This window comes from Malaclemys terrapin, chromosome 19, assembly GCF_027887155.1.
Source record: "Malaclemys terrapin pileata isolate rMalTer1 chromosome 19, rMalTer1.hap1, whole genome shotgun sequence".
NCBI lineage: Eukaryota > Metazoa > Chordata > Testudines > Emydidae > Malaclemys > Malaclemys terrapin.
This window is the reverse complement of record NC_071523.1, coordinates 8,317,839-8,340,924: the sequence shown is the minus strand read 5'-3', so window position 1 is coordinate 8,340,924 and position 23,086 is coordinate 8,317,839. Positions and strand designations below refer to the sequence as shown.

The window sequence follows — 23,086 nt, the reverse complement described above, 5'->3', positions numbered from 1 at the left end:
TGCTTTTGTTTTATCATTGAAAAAGGCATAACTATTCTCTTATCAAAGACCTCCATTAACCTTATTGTACCTTTCCTCCTAAAGACTAAATCAGGAAAACCTAAATAAAATCTCCCTCATTCTGTTGACACCAGCAGAGCTCTTTTATGGCCACGTTTCAGGACAGCACCCCAATTTAAGAAAGTGCTCAATCCCATTGAAGTTTACACCATCTTAAAGTTACAAATGTACTTAAATAGGTTCCTAAATAGAAAGGGACTTACACGCTAAAGTGCTTTCCTGGACTGGGGCCCTTGTGATTAAAGATTACTTACATGAGTAAGGTTTTGCAGAGTCAAGCCCAATGCTAGGCAATCTGGAGGTATTATTTAATGGTCATGAAGAAGAATATGTTATCTGGTTGTAATTTTGTTTGTTAAATATGCTCCCCTGCTTTGCATTAAATCCATCATATGGTCACCTTGTGCTCTGTGTGTCTGTAATATTGTTTAGTGTATGTCTATTATATCCTAATCTTGCAATCGGATCCATGTGGGCAGATCTTTGCTACCACATAGACCACACTGATTTCAGTGGTCAGAAAGTCTGCCCAGGCCAACCCAGTTGCAGGCCTTGAGCCTTTTACTGTAAACTGGTTGGGATTTCCTCCATGATCTATACAGCTCTGAGCATGCTGTCAGCTCTTAGCAAATAATACGGTGAGAGATAGTACAGAGCCCCTCAATGCTACTCAGGTATTGTTGTGTGATGCAAGACAGTCCATCCCTCCAGCATCCGAGGTCCCTGCTTCCTATCTTCTAATCATTCCTGCTCCTTTTTTCTTGGGGAATGAGACTCAGAAACTAAAAGCTAAATTGTGGCTTCCTTTGCACCGATGCAACCCCACTGGGTTAATGAGATGGCTCAGGTGCATTTGAGGGTTCCAAGGATTTAAGCCGTTCTGCTGGTTGGCAGTTCCAAGCATCTATATTCTAGCATAGGAGGGAATGTGAAGCTAGTATGCCTGTGTTTGCTTTTCCACCGGTAGGGAACACTCCAGTGTTTTACAGCTGTGAAGCTTTAATGTAGGATTATTATTTCACTTTTTAAATAGGATTGCTGAAGTCATTATCTAAAATACAGCACCTTTCAAGACAACAAAGGGCACTTCATGTGAAAAGCTGCTGGTAAAAAATTTTTCAAGTGACAGCTCAGATTATGGAAATGCTTTGGACTGTTGGATTACCTTGCTTGAGACAGGGGCACCTACTTCAGTGAAACAAGCCGAATATAATCCTCAGGATCTGAGCCTGTCTATGGGACCAATTTACTCCTGTTGGAGTCGGTGGCAAAATACCCAGGCCAAAATTTTCAAACTTAGCACCAAACTAAGTGGCCTGATTTTCAGAGGCGTTGAGTTCCTGCAGTTCCCATTGATAGAGCCCTGCGTGGATACAAAATCTGTATCCGCATCTGATCCATGATCTGCAAATGTGGTTCACGGATATCTACAGATTTGATTTCAATAGCAGCAGGATGTGATTATCAGGTAGGCCAATATGTTGAATTTGACTAAACCAGATGTTGTTATTCCTGACACTGCACTTCAGAAAATCCAGCTGTTTCTAGATACCTATACATACACCTCTACCCCGATATAACGCTGTCCTCGGGACCCAAAAAAAATCTTACCGCGTTATAGGTGAAACTGCGTTATATCGAACTTGCTTTGATCCGCCGGAGTATGCACCCCCCCCCCCCCCGGAGCGCTGCTTTACCGCAGTATATCCGAATTCATGTTATATCGGGTTGCGTTATATCGGGGTAGAGGTGTGCTTAGATACCTAACTGTGGGGTCCCACGCTCGAAAATTATCGCCCATAATATCACCTCAAAGCTCTGATTTGTGGATGGCAGAACACAGAGAATAGGGCTTCTTAGAACCTTAATAACTTTTCAGCAAATTCAACATCATTGGTGCGAAACTCCCAAATCCTTTTTTTAATGATCTGTTTGTTGAGTTTTATGGAATAAGGTTACGTACAAAGAAGCTATTGTAGTGTCATTTCTACAGTTGGTTGTACTGGTTACACTAGCAGGAAATAAAGATTAGATTGTGCAGGTGACTGTACTACACACTAGAGTCAAGAATGAGGTAATCATAAATAGATTGAAAACAATGTGCAGAAACTTCCTGGACAAACAGGGGCTCCCCATATGAAGGAGGGGAGAGTGACTTTTAGTAATTGAGGGAGTACACTGAACTTTGTTCAGAATGGGAGCATTCGTGTTCCGGGAATGTATGTTCAGTCAAAAAATTAGCAGACACATTATATCTGGAATTAAATGTAAAGGTGAAAACACCTACTGTGCAATCCCAGCTTCTGCAGATGGCATTTCTCCCAGGGTACTGTCTCTAGACCCTGCTCAGTTGCTCCATTTTTGGTGTCAGCCTATGGATAATAGTACCCTATAAATGTGACTCCCCACACCCTTCTAGTGGCTGGCAGGGAGAAGAAACTTTTTGTCTCTTCAGAGACACCTGGATGCTATTTCGTCCCCCTGGAATCTTTCATTCTTAGGGTTTCCTGTAATACCCAGCATCATAATATCCTAAGAACTGCTCAGGAAAGTTAGGTCTGTATTAAATTCTCCAGAAGTTGCTAGTTTGGGCCCTTTCACTGGCCAAGAAAATCTTTGCTCTCACTGGGAGCAAGTGGATTTTTCCAGTCATTTGTTTGTTATAATAATATGCTCACATCTGCAAGTCTGTAGGGCTGATAACAGAAATGCCAAGCTATGGTTTGCAAAAACTGCTGGCACTTGAAATATGAGATATTTCATGGGAACAATTTATTCAAGAAGTTGGAGTCAGGATGACACTTTAGGGGGATCAGACTCTAGCTAATGCTGTACAATAGATTTGTTTGCCCCAAAATAGAGCTTTGTGCTTAGCTACATGATATGAAGTGTGCGGGTTTTGCTAAGCCTTACGCTAAATGGTGTGAGTGCGGTGGAGATCTGCAAGTCACATGTCCACATTTGAAAACCATGGCCGAACACGTGGCCTGGCATAGAGACGACAAGCTGCCTGAACTGATAGATCAGCAGCGTTCAAGGAAAAGGATGTGAGGCAGTGAGACAAATAGGGACTTTTTTATCATTGGAGATTTCATAGAAAACTGTTAGCGAGTGGGGAAGGTTTAGCTCCCTTCTTCAGAGTTACAGCTTAACCTAGTAAGTGCTGACTCGGTGCCGACCCAAACGTCACATGCCCAAGATGGAACCTCACCCAAGGCCAGCAATGGAGCTGAGGAGACCGCTCAATCCCTTGGGAATCATGTGTCAGCTCCTGCCCTTCTTAGTCCGTACAGAGAATTAGTGCAGTTTTATTATTTTGTTCGTTCCTGGACTTTGGGTTCCTGTGTTGTGTTGTTTCCATGGAAATGCACTGAGATACCTCAGACCTGCATGGTCAAGTCACAGAACCAGGAGATGCACATGGGAGGGGCCTCCGTTTCCAGAAAGACAGGGGCATGAGTCATTGCGATCACCAGCTCTTGAAGAGAGCGATGGATTTTCATGGCATTTAAACAGTAGCACTTACATAGGGTAGGACTTGAATTTACATATTTCTGAAATAATATCAAGGCAATTCTGAATCGGGAGGAGCCCTCTTCCCCCTTTGCAGACAAACCCAGGCTGCCTTGGGATACTGATTAATGAATGATTCTTTTTAAACAGAGAGTTTAAGGTCAGAAGGGACCGTCAAATCATCTAGTTAGACCAGTCTATCGCAGGCCTCTAATACCACCCAGCCACCCACACGCTAAACCCAACATCTGGAATTAGACCAAAGTACTTAGGTGAGATGTACCGATATGGTCCTAGCAAATGACCCCCCAAGGGCACTGTCCTGGGGGGAAATTCCTTCCCAACCCCACCCATGGTGATTGGTCCCATTCTGCACTCCTTTATGAGAAATTGTCACATGGATGCTGTCTGTGCACATCTGCCCACTCTGAAATTCCTAGTCTGATTAATGCTAGCCACAGCAGTCTGCCTTAAAGCTTGCCCTGGACCAGTTAGAGCCTCACCCAAAGCCTGGTAAAGTCAATGGGAGTCTCTCCATTGACTCCAATGAGCTTTGAATCAGGTCCTTCATGCCTTGCCCAGCACACACATGATGCACACCTAGAGGGAACATTTTTCACACCTTGACTGGCACACCTAGCCGCAGGTAGCACCCAGCTAGGAATTTAAGCGCAGGCAAGAATACAACTTTCTTGCCAAATCAGGGCCCTAATGTGTTGTTTGGCAGTTTAAAAGCCTATTTGCATATCGGAACCCACCCTTTTACCATTGTTAAATGCCCTAAATGTTTGAAAATCTACACCACTCTATGATTTCCTTTGTTCTGGTTATTGCCAAAATTATTAGCCTCCTTTCTCTAGCAGCATAGATGTGCCTAAAGCATTACGGTAGCAAAGTTGCATATATCAAAACAGAACAAAAGTTCCTGCTATCACAAATCTTACAAACTCTGATCCTGAAATCACCACTGATGAAATTGGTAGCAGAACCCCCATCAACTTAACTGGGTACGGGATTGGACCTTAACAGCAAAAATAGGTATGTTATGGTTAACACACAGAGCACAGTGGGGGGGGGGGTGTATAATCAACACACATAAGCATTGTGGAACAGGTGGGTGGGAGAATTGGGGGTAATAGATGGGGGATTTGAAAGAGGAGCAAGGAGAATATAGGAGGAAATTTATCCCTGTGCAGAGGGCCAGCGCAAGACTATTTTGAGGAAACACGTACTGGGAGGTTGAGCCAAGCAGACTTGAGCTGGCAGTGGACAAAGGATGCAAAGGGAGCAGTGAAGAAAGAGCCTTGAGCAGAGTATAGGAAGCAGGATGGGATATAAAGTATCAGGGGGTAGCCGTGTTAGTCTATATCTACAAAAACAACAAGTTTCAGAGTAGAAGCCGTGTTAGTCTGTATCCGCAAAAAGAACAGGAGTACTTGTGGCACCTTAGAGACTAACAAATTTATTAGAGCATAAGCTTTCGTGGACTACAGCCCACTCCTTGTCCAATATGCATCCGAAGAAGTGGGCTGTAGTCCACGAAAGCTTATGCTCTAATAAATTTGTTAGTCTCTAAAAACAACAAGGAGTCTGGTGACACCTTAAAGACTAACAGATTTATTTGGGCATAAGCTTTCGTGAGTAAAAACCTCACTTCTTCGGATGCATAGAGTGAAAGTTATGCATCCGAAGAAGTGAGGTTTTTACTCACGAAAGCTTATGCCCAAATAAATCTGTTAGTCTTTAAGGTGCCACCAGACTCCAGGATGGGATATAGAAAATCCAATAATCACAACAGGAAAGTCCATTAGAAAACAAAAGTTTTCCCTTTAATCAGAGACTGCTTCCAAGCTGAACTTTCTTACCTGAATAAAATGCTTCCAGCATAATGAACAGAGGGGTAATTTGGTTTTGGGGACGGGCGGGTGTATAAATTCCCAGACTGCAATAAATTAGTCATTGTGATAAGTGGCAGGGCTTTTGTACTACATGTTAATTTAGTGGTTTCCCTGTGTGAGGCATATGCTTCATTAGTATTCAATGAGCCCAGATCCTTTGCAGCTTGAAGTGGATTTCTGATCTGTTGTGTAAAGTGTAAATAATTAACTGTATTATGGAAACACTTGATAATTGTTGAAGGTGAAGACAAGGTGAAGCCTGAAGCCACATTGAGTGTGTTTTGTACAATGTCACACCATTGGGTAAACACACAAGGCTGCCCTTGGCAGACTCAATCAAAGACAGAGCCAGGACGTGCAATCACTGGAAAGGAAAATCTATCAGTCACTTTCCTCAGTACTTTCAAATACCTTTGTTTTTTTCATTATTTTGAAATGACAGGTGAGAATGGCCGAGGAACAGAAGTGGAGCAGGTGGGCTTGGAGACGACTAAGGATGGCTGAACAGACGGATGCAAAGGAGCCATGTGAGCTTGTGGGCAAACAGCTGGGCGAACCAGGAAGGTTTGCATACGCAGCTCTCTGTGGGATATCTCTGGCTTGCTTGTTTCCTGAAAAGGAGCAAAGGTAGGATGGTGCACAAAGCAGATTTTGTGCAGTAGCTGAGACAGATTCTGATAACAAGCCAATCATGTGCGTGGGATAGATTAGATTATATAGGAAAAGAGCGCCAAGCTGGCTCTAGTGGTGGCATGAGGCTGTCCTTCCAAAGGCCAAGGAAGAGGACTCTTAAGTATGCCATGCGGCAGGCTGGTTAAATCAGAGGTTTTAGACCAGCTCCTTTGAGGTGCTGAAGTTTATGGGAATTGAGGTTCCACACAGGTTCAAATCCTTTGCTTTTGAAGGTACATCCCTGATTCAGGAAAGGCCCGAGCCTGTGATCTCTCTGAAATCTTACAGCAAAAAACTTTCTTGTGAGCTTTCCCCAGTGAAATCTTGCAGGAGTTTGTCACGTCCAAGATAACAGTGGCCTGTATTTTTTCTGATCAAAGAGGTTGCGTTTACCCGGATCCTGCAAAATGCCTATAGATCTTCTCAAAATGAAGAAAATGTGCATCAGCTGGGCATCCATGAAAGAGATTTTGGGTAGAATTTTTGGAAGTGCCCGACTGACTCGGGTGCTTAAATCTCAAGGCTTGTCTGCACTGGGAAATGTACTGTCATGACTGTGCTACTATGGTTATACTGCTATAGTTATAGGTGTCACTCCTAGTGTGGACGGTCTTTTATTATAAGCATGTGCGCATGGGGTGGAATACCTGTATAACTACAGCACTAGAGTTATTTCCCCACGTAGACAAGCCATAAGCATTTAATGAAACTTAAGCTCCTAAATCTCTTTTGAAAATGGCACAAGTCACGTTGGCACTTTTGAAAATTTTACCCTTTCTCCTTACAGTGTCGAATACACCATACAACCGCGAATAAAACATGGAAACAAATCTTCCCTTAAACTCCTGGACCAGGGGTGGCCAACATGCGGCTCTTCAGAAATTAATATGCGGCTCCTTGTCTAGGCACCGACTCCGGGGCTGGAGCTACAGGCGCCAACTTTCCAATGTGCCAGGGGGTGCTCACTGCTCAACCCCTGACTCTGCCACAGGCCCTGCGCCCACTTCCCTGAGCCTGCCATGCCCTCGCTCCTCCCACGCCCCCAAGCCTCCTGCACGCCATGAAACAGCTGATTGGGAGGTGCGGGGAAGGAGGGGGGGTGCGGCGGGGCTGCCAGTGGGCGGGAGGCGTGGGGGGGGGGTGTGATGGGGGGCTGCTGATGTATTACTGTGGCTCTTTTGCAATGTACACTGGTAAATTCTGGCTCCTTCTCAGGCTCAGGTTGGCCACCCCTGTCCTGGACTATCGGGCTGCCTCAGTTGTGTCTTTAGATTCTGGGTCAGGACAGCGGGCATTGCATTCAGCTGGTACAGAGACAGAGGTTAACTATTCTTCCCTGTGAGCATGCCACTTACTCCCATCCCCATTCGCGGCAACTCACAAGGGGAGCCCATATCCCAGAACGTCAATACAGAGCTTACAAGTCATACGCATTTCTTTATGTTTGATGCTTAGACAATGTTAATTTCTGGCAGGGAAGAAAATGCAGGTCTTGACTTATATTTTCAGCTGTTTTAAACCCAATTTCTCTGTGATTCCCACAGCCAGAGCCTCTGAAATGTAACAGTATTATTCGTATTGAGTTTGTGCTTCCATAGCGCATTGGAACAGTAAGGAGAGATATACAGCCTAAAACTGATATTAGGGGTTTTCTTGGTTATTTTCTTGACCATATTTACTTTCCTTTACATCTAAAATTTCCTTATGCTTCACTGCAAAGTGAGTCTCTTAACACTGCTGATGCCAAGCCCCAGGCCTACAAAGGTTAATGGTACTGTCCACTCCAGACTGCTTCCTTACCTACACAAAAGGCTGATCATGTTCAGATATCTCTGCTGACTTTTCATTGGTGGTTTGATTTTTGTGTGAACAACTAGAGATCTTTAGAAGTTGAAAGTAAGGCCCGGTGAAAGGCCAAGAAAAATCAATAAAGATCTCTAAAGTGCTTTACATCAGTGGTTCTCAAAGCTGGTCCGCCGCTTGTTCAGGGAAAGCCCCTGGCAGGCCAGGCTGGTTTGTTTACCGGCCGCGTCCGCAGGTTCGGCCGATCGCGGCTCCCACTGGCCGCGGTTCGCCGCTCCAGGCCAATGGGGGCTGCGAGAAGGGTGGCCAGCACATCCCTTGGCCCTCGCCACTTCCTGCAGCTCTCATTGGCCTGGAGTGGCAAACTGCGGCCAGTGGGAGCCACGATCGGCCGAACCTGCGGACGCGGCAGGTAAACAGCCCGGCCCGCCAGGGGCTTTCCCTGAACAAGCGGCAGACCAGCTTTGAGAACCACTGCTTTACATGCATTACATAATGTTTTGCACCACCTTTGTGAAAAATCCAAGTGTTTCGATTTCCTAAAACAGAGAGGGGCACAAACAGGTTAAGTGACTTGTCCTAGGTGACATGAAAGAGCCAGGATTGCAATGCAGCAGTGCTAACTTGTAGTCCTGCACTCTAACATCCAGACCACACTGTCACCTTTAAACAGTGACGTAAAACTCTCACTTGACAGCCCAGGGCGTTTTTTTATATCCCTACAAAAAAAAATTTTCTTTGCTTTCACCATCTTTCTTTAATAAACTGAAGCGGAGAAGCTGAAGACTAAGGCTGGGCCTTGAATGCCTTTTAATCAGCGTTTCAAATCCTACCTGGAGTCTAAAATGAAGGTGACTTAGGAAAGAGGAAATGATAAATGTTTGACTCGTATTGCTTGTGTTGTCATGCAGCGCCTTTAGGATGGAGTTCATTGAAGGCTTGGTGAAATGGCTTGAGTTGTCAGACACCGTCTTGCCTGCCATGACTGCGTTCACCAGCGGTTTGGGTGGCGAGGGCGCAGAAACCTTTGCTCAGATTTTACTGAAGGATCCTGTCTTGGCAAATAATCCAGTCGTCATTACACAAGTAAGTTCATCCCTTCCCCTCTTCCATTGGGCTTGTGGATAAAGGCCTTGTCAGAGCTGCCTGTCTGTTGTTGAAATTCTCTTTCTAGTGTATTGGGCATAGTAAATCCTAATTCTATATGTATTTAAAACAGCAGGTTACCTTCTGTTTAAAAAAAAACAACGGGGGGAGGGTGGGGCGGCGAATAAAGTGACTGACTTTCCACCCCTCCATTCATTCATCCATCCATCCCTATAGTGTGTGAGTGCTAGACATCTGACCTGGCTAGATTCCACTGAATAAGTGATGCCTAGAGTCTTTGATACCTTCTCTGCTTCAAAATGTGCTGTATGCCCAGTGCATAGAGCCCTTCGTTCTAAAGGGAAAACTATTAACCCTTTCACTGCTACCATACTACTGCTGCTCTGTCCTCCTCCTCCCCATCTACATTTGACTGAAATCAGTGGAACACTTAAGGCAGGTCTACACTTTACTGAAGACACAACTTCGCCACCCAGGAGAGCTTCTCCCATGGGCATAGTTAATCTGCCTCTTATACCAATGTGAGTTTGTTGTGTAGACCCAGCCTCTGCAACATACTTATACCAATGTGAGTTTGTAGTGTAGACCCGGCCTTAGACATGATGGGCCTGATTCGCATTTACACTTAGGCCCCTTTGCTCAGCTCAGGCAGTGTAAAGCATCTTAAAGGAAGCATACATACCTACTTTAAAGCGATGTCTACACTACCGCCTGTGGCAGCATAACTTATGTCGCTCAGGGGTGTACAACAGAGACTCTTCTTGAGTGTCCAGGGACTTTGTGTCTTTGGTTCAAAGAGAACAGTAGAATATAGGAGTCTTAGCTACTGATTCTCTCGGTGTTTCTGAGACAAGGTTTAGAGTAGTTGTATTTCCTCACTGGAAGAACAGCTGAACTTCTTGAAATAGGCCTGGGCTACACTAGGGGGAGGGTTCAAACTAAGCCATGCAACTTCAACTACGCTATTCGCGTAGCTGAAATTGAAGTATCTTAGTTCGACTTACCTGGCTGTCCTCACGGCGGCGAGTCGACTGCCGCGGCTCCCCCCCGTCGACTCCGCTTACTCCTCCTGCCAAGGTGGAGTACGGGCGTCGATTTGCGGATCGATTTATCGCATCCAGACGAGACGCGATCCCTGATCCCGGCAGGTAGTATAGACGTACCCATAGCTCACAGGAGGAATTATATAGGGAAAAGGTCACTATAAGTTGATGCACCTGAGGCTTTTTCTGATGTAGTTGGCAAAACACTTTGGTGGGTGGGAACCACCATATACTCAAACTGAGATCAGCGTTTCCTTGTGACTTGAAGGTAAATAATCTAAGAGACAAACCTTTGACTGCTTTTATCCAGCCATTCTGTGCTTTCCTGTTGTCTCTGTATCCTGCACGTACTCACTTCACTTTTATGATTTGTTTGATTGAGTTCTGATAACCATAGACTTCTGGAATTCAGTGACAAGTTCCTGTTAGTGCTACGGCATGTACTTTTTTTAAGATTGTTGCTTGATAATTGTTCTGCAACGATGCTGAAGGAATGATTCATGAAGGCAGGTAGCTGAGTGGTTTATGGGGATGTACAGAAGTACTTCTTTTTACCTTCTGTTGCACATTGGGCACAGTCTGCCCAGGGCTGAGATTTTCTTTTCTTTGTTGTGAAGTGGCAGGGAGGACTGAACATAAGTCATATCTTGATGCTTGTAAAGACACATGTTCTTGTGGATATTACAGATTAAAGGCCATCTTCTGCTGTCGGTTCTGAATGCTGTGTTTTTCTCCCGGTCTAATTTTCTTACACTTCTGCTTTTAAATTCCCAACCCTCTGATGTCTCTCCCCATTCCTTGAATCTGAGAGGAGAGAGGCTGATTCTTATCAATGTCGTTAGCACTCTTCCCCATCTTCACGGTGTATCTTAAGCAGAGTCTGTTGATTGAGTGAAATCTGGAGGATTATGGCTATTATTTATGTTCATTTCGAGTGACTAATTCAGTTGGTAAGTTGAATCTTTTAAGGACAGTTAGCTCTGGCAAGTAAGACAGCAGCAACGCTATGAATGGAGATTGCTTTGCACACATAAAGCAGCTCGGTAAAAATAAACCGTCAATGAAAACTAGTAAACTCTCTCTTGGAATGTATTTAAATAATCTTGTTGTTGTAAGGAACTTAAAGTTGCTAGTAAACTTTTTAAAGAGGGAGTTATTAAAGGTGACCTGAAGAAAGGGCAAAATTGAGCTTGTGCCCTTTTTTGTTTCTTTTTGGTATGTAAAGAAGAGCTGAAAGCTTGTTATTTCTGCTTGACTTTTGGTTTAGAAATATCTAAAATGTCTGTTTTACCCTGTTTTTCTTCAAGAGACCTCCCTTGGGTGACCCTGAAATGTGAATTAAAAGCTCTCTGTTGTTGGGGAAAGGGTGTTGAATCTTTAACAAAACAACTTTTCTTCCAGCTGTTTATTGGGTTTTGGGGTTAAATAAGTGTTAACAAAAATATACAAAATCCAAAGAGTCTGAATAAAAATCACTTCCCTTTCTTCATCGGTTTTCACAAGTTTGGCATCTGTGGTGTCACAAAACTACTAGGTCTCTAGTTCAGTGGCTCTCAAACAGGGGTACATAGAGATCTTCCAAGGGGGTATAGCCACTCATCTAGATACTTGCCTAGTTTTACAACAGGCTACATAAAAAACACTAGCGAAGTCAGTACAAACTAAGATTTCATACAGCCAATGACTTGTTTATACTGCTCTATATACTGTACCCTGAAATGTAAGTACAATATTTATATCCAGTCGATTTATTTAATAATTATATGGTAAAAATAAGAACATAAGCAATTTTTCGGTAGTAGTGTGTTATGACACTTTCGTATTTTTATATCTGATATTGTAAGCAAGTAGTTTTTGAGTGAGGTGAAACTTGAGGGCACACAAGACAAATCATACTTCTGCAAGAGGTACAGTACTCTGGAAAGGTTGAGAACCACTGCTCTAGTTGTCCGTAGAGTTTTACAGGAGAAGCAGGACGTGAATTTCAAATGTAAAAAACAAGCAGTTATAAGACTGTTTAAAAGAGCCTCTCATGCCAACTTCATACATCATAAAGAAGCAAACAAGGGCACAAAGCCAATTTCATTTTTCTTTTGTAGATCATCTAAACAAAACTGCTGATGAGACAGGGAGAGAAAGAACAGACTATTATTTTTGATCTAAACTAATCGATACTTGTTTTGTTCCAGTTGACAGCACACCCAAGTGTAGTTCGAAGTCTGAGACAATTAGAAACAGGTGGGCACACCTATAGCATCTAATATAAGCATTAGCCCCAGTTTGTCAGTCAGTCGGAATATCTGCAACCACCTTTCGGCTTTTGAGACCTGCTTTAGTCCTCTAAACTCACAGGCCAACAGTTTCAAAAATGAGTGCCTGGAGTTAAGCTCCATATTTAGCCACCTAAATAAGTGGCCTTAGTTTAAAAAATGCTGAGCCTCCCACAACTCCCATTGAAGCCACTTCTGCCAATTGAATGTGTTTCCCATCTAGGTCAAACCTATCAAGAATTGTTATCCCGCAACAATCACCCCAAGAGTTTGCTGCCCAAGTCCTTCTCTTTTCTGGGTCAGCGGGTAACATCCACTTGGAAATGATGGCTGGGAACAATGTTGATCATTCACTTAAATTAGGTGTAAAGATTTTAAAGTAAATTGACGCCTGTTTGCCTGTTCTTCCGTGAAAGACTTTTCCCCGGTCTGTTTATTCCTGCAGGGGTGGCAGAACTAGGAAACGCTGTGGGGTGGCTCCACTCCTGCATAAACTCATGCATGTCTGGGGTAGGAGAGAGCATGACCCAGAAGGGTTAGAGTGGCCGCTTTGGGGTCCGGGATTAGGCTGGGGAGCAGGAAGAGGGACCTTGGGGGTCTGGAACATCTCAAAAACGGGTATGAACACCGGGAATCCTCCTTCCCAGGCTGGAGCCATCTGCCCTTCCCCTCCACCAAGTCTCAGTATCTCCCGTCACTTCCTTCTTATCCCTCAGCCCCCCTAGCTGCAAGAAGTTCCTTCCTCCATCTGTATTCATGTAACTGATTCGCACATCTGAATTATACAGCAGAACCTTCACCATCTGGGAATAATATTACAGAGTCCAAGGAGTTACACTGGGTTTGGGAGTATCTATATTTTCCCCCTCTTGCTTTAGCAATTGGCTAAGAGCAGCTCACTCATCATTTCAGATTTCCCATACTCAGGAGTGGAAAGAGGGTTGGAAGAGTTTCTAGGACACAAATAACGCGTAGGCGCAGGGGGACTAATAATCATAAACTCCCTGGCAGCATCCTGGTTCTTCAGCTGTGCTCTTCATTTCCAAAGCGATTCCAGATTTTCCCTATAAACATGCACACGTCTGGCTTTTCTTCACAATGTCTTCCTTGTGGGCAAGAGAGAGGCTTGTCGACTGAATCAGTGCTGTATGCTGTGTCTGCACACAACCTTAAACATTGTGAGTGATGAAACAAAAGGATAACATAGTCAGAACAACAGCACTTTGTCCTTCGTTAGCACCCTCCGTCTAAGCTCATAATTAATCCTCACAGCCTATATGTGAAAGGCCTGTATTACTCTGTCCGTTTTCCAGTTAGGGAAACCGAGGCCCAGAGAAATTAAATTCAAACATCTTTAAAAGGGGCCATCCATTCTGGTGCTCAGCCTGAGGGTATGTCTACACTGCAATTAAACACCCATGACTGGACCGTGTCAGCTGATTCTGGATCTCAGGGCTCAGGCTAAGGGGCTGTTTGATTGTGGTGTAGATGTTCGGGCTCAGAATCCCAGGCCCAAAAGTCTACATCACAATTAAACAGCCATGCATTTTTAACTGCAGTGTAAACCTATCAGGAGAGACCTGTTTTTTCAGAGATGCTGAGCACCCGTAGCTACCATTGACTTTAGTCTAAAGTTATGGAAACTCAAGGCTTCTGAAAATCAGCCCTAAGGTGCTTCAATTTAGGCATCCAAAACTTGGAGACCGCTGTTGAAAATCTGGACCTAAGTGAGTTGACCAAAGTCACACAGCATGTCTGTGGCAGAGACAGAACCCACATCTCCAGATTCACAAGCCCTGTATAGTTGGTTGGTGCAATCTGATGGTGATAAAATAATCTGTGATAAATTTACACACTGCTCCTTTATACATAAGTGAATTGTTCTACCACTTTGCGGGTGACTATTTCTGCCCAATTACATATAGCAGGGTATGGATACCTTTGTGTTTAAAGCATCTGGCTTTGATATATACTGTTTTACTGAAATGATCCACCATGGTTTCTCCTATTCATATACTCACATGCTGAAATCACTCAATTATAGCGTATGTCTAATTCATTATCTTATTTTAGATTTTTGGGTAAAATGCCATCAAATTTAACTTACTTGTTTCATGTTTTTGTTTTAGGATCTTGTGTCCTTCTCTCTTAAGGATGGTGAGTGTTCTTCTTTGTTTTTAATGAGCTTTTATAATATAGACTTATTGACATCACATACAGTAAAACAAAATCTTATTCCAAAGGTGAATATACCATCCCACCTATTATAATGTTATTTCCGTTCTTTTAATGTCAGCAGCACACTGTTTCCCTACTTTAACTTCAAGAAAACCAATTTTTGTTCTGTAATATAAATGTTTAATAGTAACCTGCAGTTAATGAATCTGTCCTGCTTTTGTGATCTCCTGATCCTACAAACTTCTTTACAACATGGTTTAACATGCCAATGTGTCCAGTGTCAGAAAAGTTCTGAAGCTAAATAATTAAAATGATTTTTTTTTTCCCGAAGAGGCTTATGGAATTTAGGTGCCCAACTCCCACTGAAAGTCAATCAGGCCATTTTGAAAATCTCAGCCTAAACTATTTATTCTGTAAATTACTTCAAGTACTGGCGACCTGTCCAAGGAATAAATTCTTGATCTCCTGTGAAGCCTATTTTGAACAAATGATCATATTTTTGTTTTCTTTAACAAGCAAATGTTTTGTTTTAATCCAGGAGGTGGATTAAATTACTAGAATGAAATTTCTAATGCTATAAAGAATGCCTAACTGTAGCAAAGTCTTCATGTCAGATCAATGGCTGCACTTGGCAACGGTGTTTTCAATTCACCTTTGCACAGGACTGAAGTTAATTTATTGTTGTTATGCCTCATCCACCTCAGGACAAAGTGGCTTTTTTTCATTGGCTTTCTCAGTTTATTTTTAATGGAAAACTGGAAAGTTAGGCAGCTATTACAAGAAAGTTTACCACATCCCTCTGAAATAATACAAAGTAGTATTTTCATGTCGGCGCCTCGCAAGTTTATTTATCCCTGCGCTGGAAAAGCAGAAACCAAGCTGTGAGTTAGCAGAGAGGCAGGATGGCGCCATGATTCTGGCAGTAGCCTGAGACCCTGCCCTGATACAGACTTCCTGTGTGATCTCAGCAAGTCACTTAGGCCCAGATCCTCAAAAATGTTTAGGTATCTCATCCCAGTGAATCCTGGGTCAGGCAACTGAGCCTGGGTAACTACAGATGCTGTCATTGCTCATAACTCAGGCACTACCAAATTTGCAGCCATGAAAAACGCGGCACGGACCGTGAAATCTGGTCTCCCCCGTGAAATCTGGTCTTTTGTGTGCTTTTACCCTATACTATATCGATTTCACAGAGGAGACCAGAGTTTCTCAAATTGGGGGTCCTGACCCAAAACTGAGTTGCAGAGGGCCGCAAGGTTATTTTAGGGGGGGGGATTGTGGTATTGCCACCTTTACTTCTGCACTGCCTTCAGAGCTGGGCAGCTGGAGTGCAACGGCTGTTGGCCAGGCGCCCGGCTCTGAAGGCAGCACCCTGCCAGCAGCAGCGCAGAAGTAAGGGTAGCAGTACCACAACCCGTCCCACAATAACCTTGCGACCGCCCACATCTCCTTTCTGGGTCAGGACCCCTGCAATGACAACACTGTGAGATTTCAGATTTAAATAGCTGAAATCATGAAATTTACTATTTTTTAAATTTATGACTTTGAAATTGACCTCAATGGACCGTGAATTTGGTAGGGCCCTATTCATAACATTATCCAGCTCTTTAGTCTTTCTGTGCCTCGGGTTCCCATCTGTGAAATGGGGCTACTAATTCTTCCTTAATTAGAATAAATAATTAAAGACTGTGACATGCTCAGATCCTATAGTGATTGGGGTTAGATAAATAACCTATCTGTTTAGATTAGGTAACAGCTGTCCGTGAAGTGCAATCTCCATATTAGGTCTCTCACAAACTTGCCAGATGTTTCAAGCTGGTATCTTCACACGCACACCCTTAAAATGCAATGCCATCTTTCATGCCAGGGTGCACCCAGAATAAGTTACGAAAACAAGAGAACGATGCTGTGGAGATGTGCACAGGACAAGGAGTAGATCTGACACAAAGTGTTTAAAATCTAATCTGCTTAAAATATCTTTTTCTTTAGCGCTCCTGCTTCCCAGCCCCAGAGTAAATCTAAGGTGCCACAAGTACGCCTCGTTCTTTTTACCATTGAATGCTGTCAGATTGAATTGTCCATTCCTTCAGCTCATGCAGTGAAGAATAAGTGCAAACAGCTGTCAGCAATATACATATACCAAAGCTATCTTGTAGCTGGATCTGTTTTTATTATTAAACTCCAGTCTCCCTGTTATAACAAATGAGAAGCACTGAATTTAAAGCTTATATCTGGAGGTGCATTTAGACAAGGTAATAAATCTTGCGTTGTCACTTAAATGTTGGGAGCTGCCTCGTTTTCCCCACTCGTCTATTTCACGTTGGTTTTGGCACTGGTCTTGCTGCAGCCTCTCCCTGCTGGGAATGAAGTTATGACCCACCTCTCCACAACTGCCAGTGCTTCCTACCAACAGTGAGAGGGTGAAGCGAGGGCCTGCCCCAACTCCTGCAGTGAAAGGGGTGGAGATTCTTTGCCACGTAGGCACTCGCCTGTTATAGTGAATCTCTGCTGACAGTGAGGAGTTTTGTGGGAAGGAATACTTCACTATAAGGTGACTTAGGTGGGCACGTGGGTCTTGATCCTCAGCTCTGATAAATCGGCCCAGGTCCATTGATTTCAATGAAGCTAAGGAATTCCCAGCCCTTTGCTTTACCATGTTCTAATTGGTGAGCCCTCATTTCTCCCAAATCCGTGGCTATGCTGGCATGAACTGAAAGGATAGACAGTGCTATCGCAGTACTGTATAAACAGTCACCACCCAGAGCAGAGTGCAACATTCGCTGTTTGATCTGATCTGATTAAAATTGATCGATTCCCCGTGTTTCCATCTATTTAAGGCTATTACGATGCCCGAGCGAGGGTGCTGATCTGCCATGTCACTTGGCTGCTGAGAATCCCTTTAGAGGAGCTGGAAGTCTTGGAGGAGTCTCTACTTGAGAGCCTGAAGGAGCAGAAGGAGGAAGAGTCCGAGTAAGAGCATTTGTAATAGAGCTTTGCGTTAGCTTTGGGTTTAAAACAGGCTCTGCTCCCAGCATGTAAGCTCACCGTGAATCGCCTGCAGTTTAGTCCGGTCTCTGACACTCCCTCCTGTGACCCTAGGCTAGTCAATTATGGATTGATTGTTTTTCAGAGGTTCTCACAGGTCCGGTTGACATGAGTTGGATCTGTGAATGCTCAGCGCTCTGAAAATATGGGCACTGGGGACCAACCCTGGAAGATGCTGAAGGCCGCCCAACACCTCCCAGGCCTGGGTCCTTACCTCTCTGCCATCCTTACTTAAAGAGTGTAGCACCCTAGTTTACAGACAATTTTGATTATTTCAATTGGAATACTCACTAGTAAGGTCCTAATCAGTATAATTAAAGGTGGAAGAGTGAGCCCCCAAAGTAAGTGCTATGTATTATGATCCTTGTTCAATCCCAGTCTAATCCCCATCTCTACAGTAATGCCTCTGCCGCTATGTCACTACAAACTTTTAGCTTCAGTTCCTCAGCTGGTGACTTCAATGGAGCTACCCCGCTTTACACCAGCTAAGGATCTGGGACTGGGTTTAGAAAGGTGTTTAGGTGCCTAAAGATGCAAATAGGTGCCTGGTGGGATTTGACTTCAGGGGGAGTTAGGCGCTAATCAGTTTAGGCACTTCTGTAAATCTTCGCTAGGCACCTGTCTACATCTTTAGGCACCCAAATATCTTTGTCAATCTGGCCCTTTGGTCTTAATATTTAAGATATTCATTTCACCCTCATAATAAGAATCTTCATTATGAAACTGCCAAAGCAGTAGCGCCCATGGGTTGTGCTGGCTTGGGGATAGAGTGGACAGTACTTTAGTTGTCATGCAGAGGGAGCAGGTGGTGGCTTAGCAATGGGGTGGATGGTAAGTGTGTTTTAATTCACTTGCAGGAGGTCTGCGTAAACACAAGAAGTTTATTGGCTTAATCTAATCAAGTGCTAATAAACGCATTAATCAATCTCTGTGACCCAGTGTTGCTCAGATGTTGCCGTGGGTTTTCTGAACAGCTTGTCTCATGAATTTCTCGTTAATGACTTTATTGTAAAAATGAGTAGTCCAAATAATCTCAAAGGTTGTGAATGGCTGAGCAGGACGGGGTTTTACTGGAATCCGGGAGCAAGGGTCAGTATTGATGGATTTTTTTGTGCTGTGGCTGGTAGAAATGGACTCCGTCTCAGGCGCTAGTGTGAGAATGCACGTAGTGAGGGTGACGTTTTTTGATTAGTTTACAAAGTTCTTGACCCTTCGAGATGGTATTACAACATGGGTCATTATATTTTGTTCAGACTGGGACTCAGTTCCTGGGGTTTGATCCGTAGAGGAACCACAACCTAACCCAATGGGCGTTGCACATGTGCATGACTTCTTAGGCCAGTGTTGACTGCAGAATTGCATTATATACCTTAGAAGCTTTGCTTTGAAAACTTTCCTTTAGGCGCTAACCACCAGATCATAGGGAAGAGGAGCCTTAAACATTATTCGTAGGGGAGCGGATGGCTTAAGAGATTAGAAATTGGGATATGGAGTCTGTTAACTTCACCTCTTAGTCACTGGTTCAAATCCAGCGATGGTCATTCAGAATCAGATGTTGTTGCCATTTGAAGCTTTTTGGCTAGCAGTCTATGTGAAACAATCTGGTGTCCATATAACAAAAACTATTACCACAATTGGTCCCCTTGTTGGCAGTCTCAACAGAGAGGCCCCAGAGACTAAATAAATGAATGTGGAAACTGAGCACAGCATTCATTCCTAGCGGTGGTCCCTCCAGGTCTGGGCTGAGGAATATTGGCAAGGGACAGGGTGAGGAAAATGGCATTCGCTGTGTTCTACCTGGACTTCCGATAAATAGAAAATATATTTGCTAACACTCAGGAAGAAGAGTACATCGCTTTGCTATGCATTGAAATGAGAACCTGTCCAGTGCATCTCTTCCGAGGGATCCTTTTTGGTCAACATCAGCTCAGATACCACCGGACTTTCAAGGATTCCTCCTGGCTTCAGTCAGCAGGAGGGCATGCCTTGGCTGCAATGGGCCTTACAGTATGGAACTTACATCTGACTGGCATCAGTCTTAGCCCATTCCTCATGCTTTTCAACAGCTAAAGGCTTCTTCTCCCCAGAGTGTGCTTTGGTATCTCCACAGTCAGCCCCATATTTATAACCTTCCCTTCCCCCCCGTTTTTTTTCCCATGTCAGGTTTCCTCCTCTCTGTCCTGGTGAAGTCACTTCGGCCTTTGCCCCACTATCTGTCTGGTTGTTTTCATGGTATTTTAAGCACTGTGCCTTGGTCTTATTGTGATGTTGATGATGGTTATTTCAGTCGTGCTCTTATGCTGCCGTCCACTGATCCTCTCATAGAGTCAGATTGTCCCCAAAGATCCAAGCATGGGTGTCTCTTCCCACCCACTCCCTGTACATGAGTTCAGCTACCACTACGTCAGGGCCCACAGAGGGCTCTTTGCAGCATTGGAACTTAGCAGGGAGTAGGCGGCCCTGTGTTGGTGGTGGGTAGGGCTAGATGGGAGTGGAAAATACAAAATCACCCCCCACTCTAGCCTCACAGAGTTACTTAGGAAAAGGAGTCTAGCATGAGGCTGCACGGCTTCTGCCTTTTAAAGGGGTTCCCTAGGACAGCCCCTGCCAGCCAAGACTTTGGCAGCCTCTGCATATGCATTTTTTACCCTATACTTGTAACAGAAAAGGTTTGCTCCTGTATCTTCTGATGCAGAAACTTTCACATGCACAGTTGGATTTTCAATATGGGCATCTGTGACATACCCAGGGCACAGTTTAGAATAATGAGTAGCTGGGTCACCCCTGCCCTCTTACCGGGGGTGCCCTTTACACGGCTTTGCTGCTGTAGCCTCCGGTCTGGACTGTTCACAAACAGCCTCCAGCAGGTCACTCCCAGCTATGTCTGTGTGCGTGCTGCAGCCAGCCACACCTTGGCTCTTACCAGCATTGGTTATACTGCAGGGTGACCCCAGCAACTTCCAGTTTCAGATTTCCCCGCAGATACGTATGTCCTGTACTGCCCAGCCTTCTTCTGGACAATACAAGTATGTTAAGTTGGTTGTTTCTTGAAGGTAATAATATGTCAGCTTATTAATTCAAATAGTTCTTCAGATGCTTCCATTTAAACACACTGGATTAGATAAAACAGAAAAACAAGTTTATTAACTACGAAGAGAGATTTTAAGTGAATACAAGTAATGAGACATAAAAGTCAGAAATGGCTACAAGAAAAATAAAGATAAAACTAAACTAATGCCTAACTTAACAAAGTACGTTAAATTCAAAGCAGAGTTTTTCTCACCAGTCTTACTGGCCAAACTTCTTAGTTAAGGACCTCTTCTCCTGTTTAATGGCTGTTTCCTTTGTCCCTTCTCATGCTGTGAAACAATGGACAGAAAGAGAGGAGGGGATGCCTTGGCACATTTATTCCTCCTTTTTATGGTGTCAGTCCCCCTCTTGGAAAACATTTCTAGTTTAGGTTCAGGAGACAGAGTATTTATAGGTAAGGCTGTTCCTTGCTGGTTTTCGTACCTATTTGAACTCCCATTGTCTCCCTTCCTGTCCTCCCTTCTGATTACTGCTTAAATGCACATTAAGCAGAGCACACATGCTTTTGTTTGAGACAGACCTGTCTGTCAACCTCAGTTTGGAGCATATGTTAATAACATCAGACAGGGAAATCTTATAACTTCACATACAGTGTTGCCATACACATTTTATCGGGACAGTATTGACTAGCAAATTGAGTCTTCAAATGATACCTTACAAGACATATCTTGTACAAACATTATTTCAGTAGTGTGTAGGGAATGAATAAAGGGGTAGATTCTGTCACAGCATCTACATAGCAGTGTTCCAAATATTTAAATCTGTGTTATCGGTGTCTGACATGTCTGAATGACAGATGTGAACTTCTGTGTTGTTGCATGGAGCACTACATGTTGTCTTACGAGAAATTGAAAAGCGTGACGAGTTATATATCAATTGCCCAATAAAATCTACTTATGTCCTTTCATCACTGGAGAATGAGCTATAATTCTACTTATAAAATCTGGCTGAAACAGTTTATGGTTCAGGAGGAGTAGTTGCAAATCTGAAGTCACTGAGGGTATAGAAAGACCAAATATAGGCAGGTAATTACCCATGTGGAAACAAAACAGCCTCATAACCCAACTATGGACCATAAAGTACAAGCCACTGGAAAGGCAGGGTGAAATACCAGAAATGTCGGAGTTGTCAAAGGCAGTTGATGCCGGCTGTAACCAGACTGCAATGAAAATTAAAGTTCTGCTGAGGATAGTTTTACGATATTGTATTTATAGACAGGATTTAGCCACCAACTATCCCTGAACCCAGATACCTCAAGCCCTCATTACCGAGAGTGAGAGCCAACCAGCTGCGTTCCTGTTCTCTTGATGTCCTTCAATTTCTGGTTAGGAAAACAAGAGAGAGATGTGCCTCTCTGCTTTGTAGAAGGTCTGCTGGTACCACCACCATTTCTACTCTTTTCCATCCTCAGATGATAAAGCGTGGCATGGATAATTTCAGCCAACTACCAAAGTCTCGCAAGCAGAAGATCATACAAACACCTGTGACACTGGACCATTTAAGGTCCTGCAACCAGGGCATTAAAAAAGGCAGCTATAACTCTTGAGCAGCTTCCCAGTCTCTCCCCAGTAAAATCTTAGCATGTTCAGTCATCCACACAGGAGCAAATACCATCTAGCACCACTAAGACTGAAGGAGTTCCGTTAGGCAGTGAAGGTTCCAGTCCTGTAGGAGAAGGTACAGTACCGCAGGAGAATATAAGCAAATGTTACCTTGGAATAGGGCACAGGAATATTCTCAGGAAATCTCAATGCTAGTTAGGAACAAATAATGGTGTATTAAATGTAAATTTGAAATCCACTGAAAGAGACAGGGCAGCATGGTCTTGTGTTCAGGGCCGTGACCTGGCATGGGGGAGATCCAAGCTCCTCTCCTGACTCTGCCACTGACCTACTGTGTGACCTTACACAAGTCACTTCCCCATCTATAAAATGGGGGTAAAATCTACTGGCCTTTGTAAAGTGCTTAGAGATCCTCAGGTGACCGGCACTGTCAAAGTGCAAAGTATTAGTCTCCCCATTGCCATGATCCTGCTAACCTCTTAAGACACTTCTGTAACTTGTCAGCTCTTTGGGGCAAGGTCCGTCTTTGTAGTCTGCGGTTTTTACAGTGCTTAGCACAGTGGTTCCTGGCCCATGCCTGTGGCTCATAGGCATTACTACAACATTAATCATAGTGGGTTTGACTACACTGCAATTACAAACCCGCAGCTGGCCTATGCCAGCTGACTCGGACTTATGGGCTCAGGCTAAGGGGCTGTTGAATTGCTGTGTAGACGTTCAGGCTCGGGCTGGAGCCCAAGCTCTGGGACCCTGCAAGTGGGGAGGGTTAACTGGATAATTGGATAACTGCACATGTAATAGACAAAGTGTCAAAATATCCATTTGCCTATGGAATCATGGTACAT

The 23,086-nt window shown here is 43.9% G+C and overlaps 2 protein-coding genes across 3 annotated transcripts in view; one reads left to right on the top strand and one right to left on the bottom strand.

Moving 5' to 3' along the window:
• Positions 1 to 23,086, bottom strand: part of LOC128826026 (group IIF secretory phospholipase A2-like) — a 218,685-nt gene that overhangs the window by 106,809 nt on the left and 88,790 nt on the right. The gene's annotated exons all lie outside the window — the stretch shown is intronic.
• Positions 1 to 23,086, top strand: part of TMCO4 (transmembrane and coiled-coil domains 4) — an 82,231-nt gene that overhangs the window by 3,455 nt on the left and 55,690 nt on the right. Inside the window, exons 2-5 of one of the 2 annotated variants that reach the window (XM_054009021.1) lie at positions 5,914 to 6,098; positions 8,858 to 9,032; positions 14,496 to 14,523; positions 17,382 to 17,514. In XM_054009021.1, the coding sequence (XP_053864996.1) occupies positions 5,920 to 6,098; positions 8,858 to 9,032; positions 14,496 to 14,523; positions 17,382 to 17,514 (515 nt within the window). In that variant the 5' untranslated portion in view covers positions 5,914 to 5,919. Of the gene's footprint in view, positions 1 to 5,913; positions 6,099 to 8,857; positions 9,033 to 14,495; positions 14,524 to 17,381; positions 17,515 to 23,086 lie in introns of those variants that run through there. The other variant, XM_054009022.1, reaches the window with a different exon arrangement.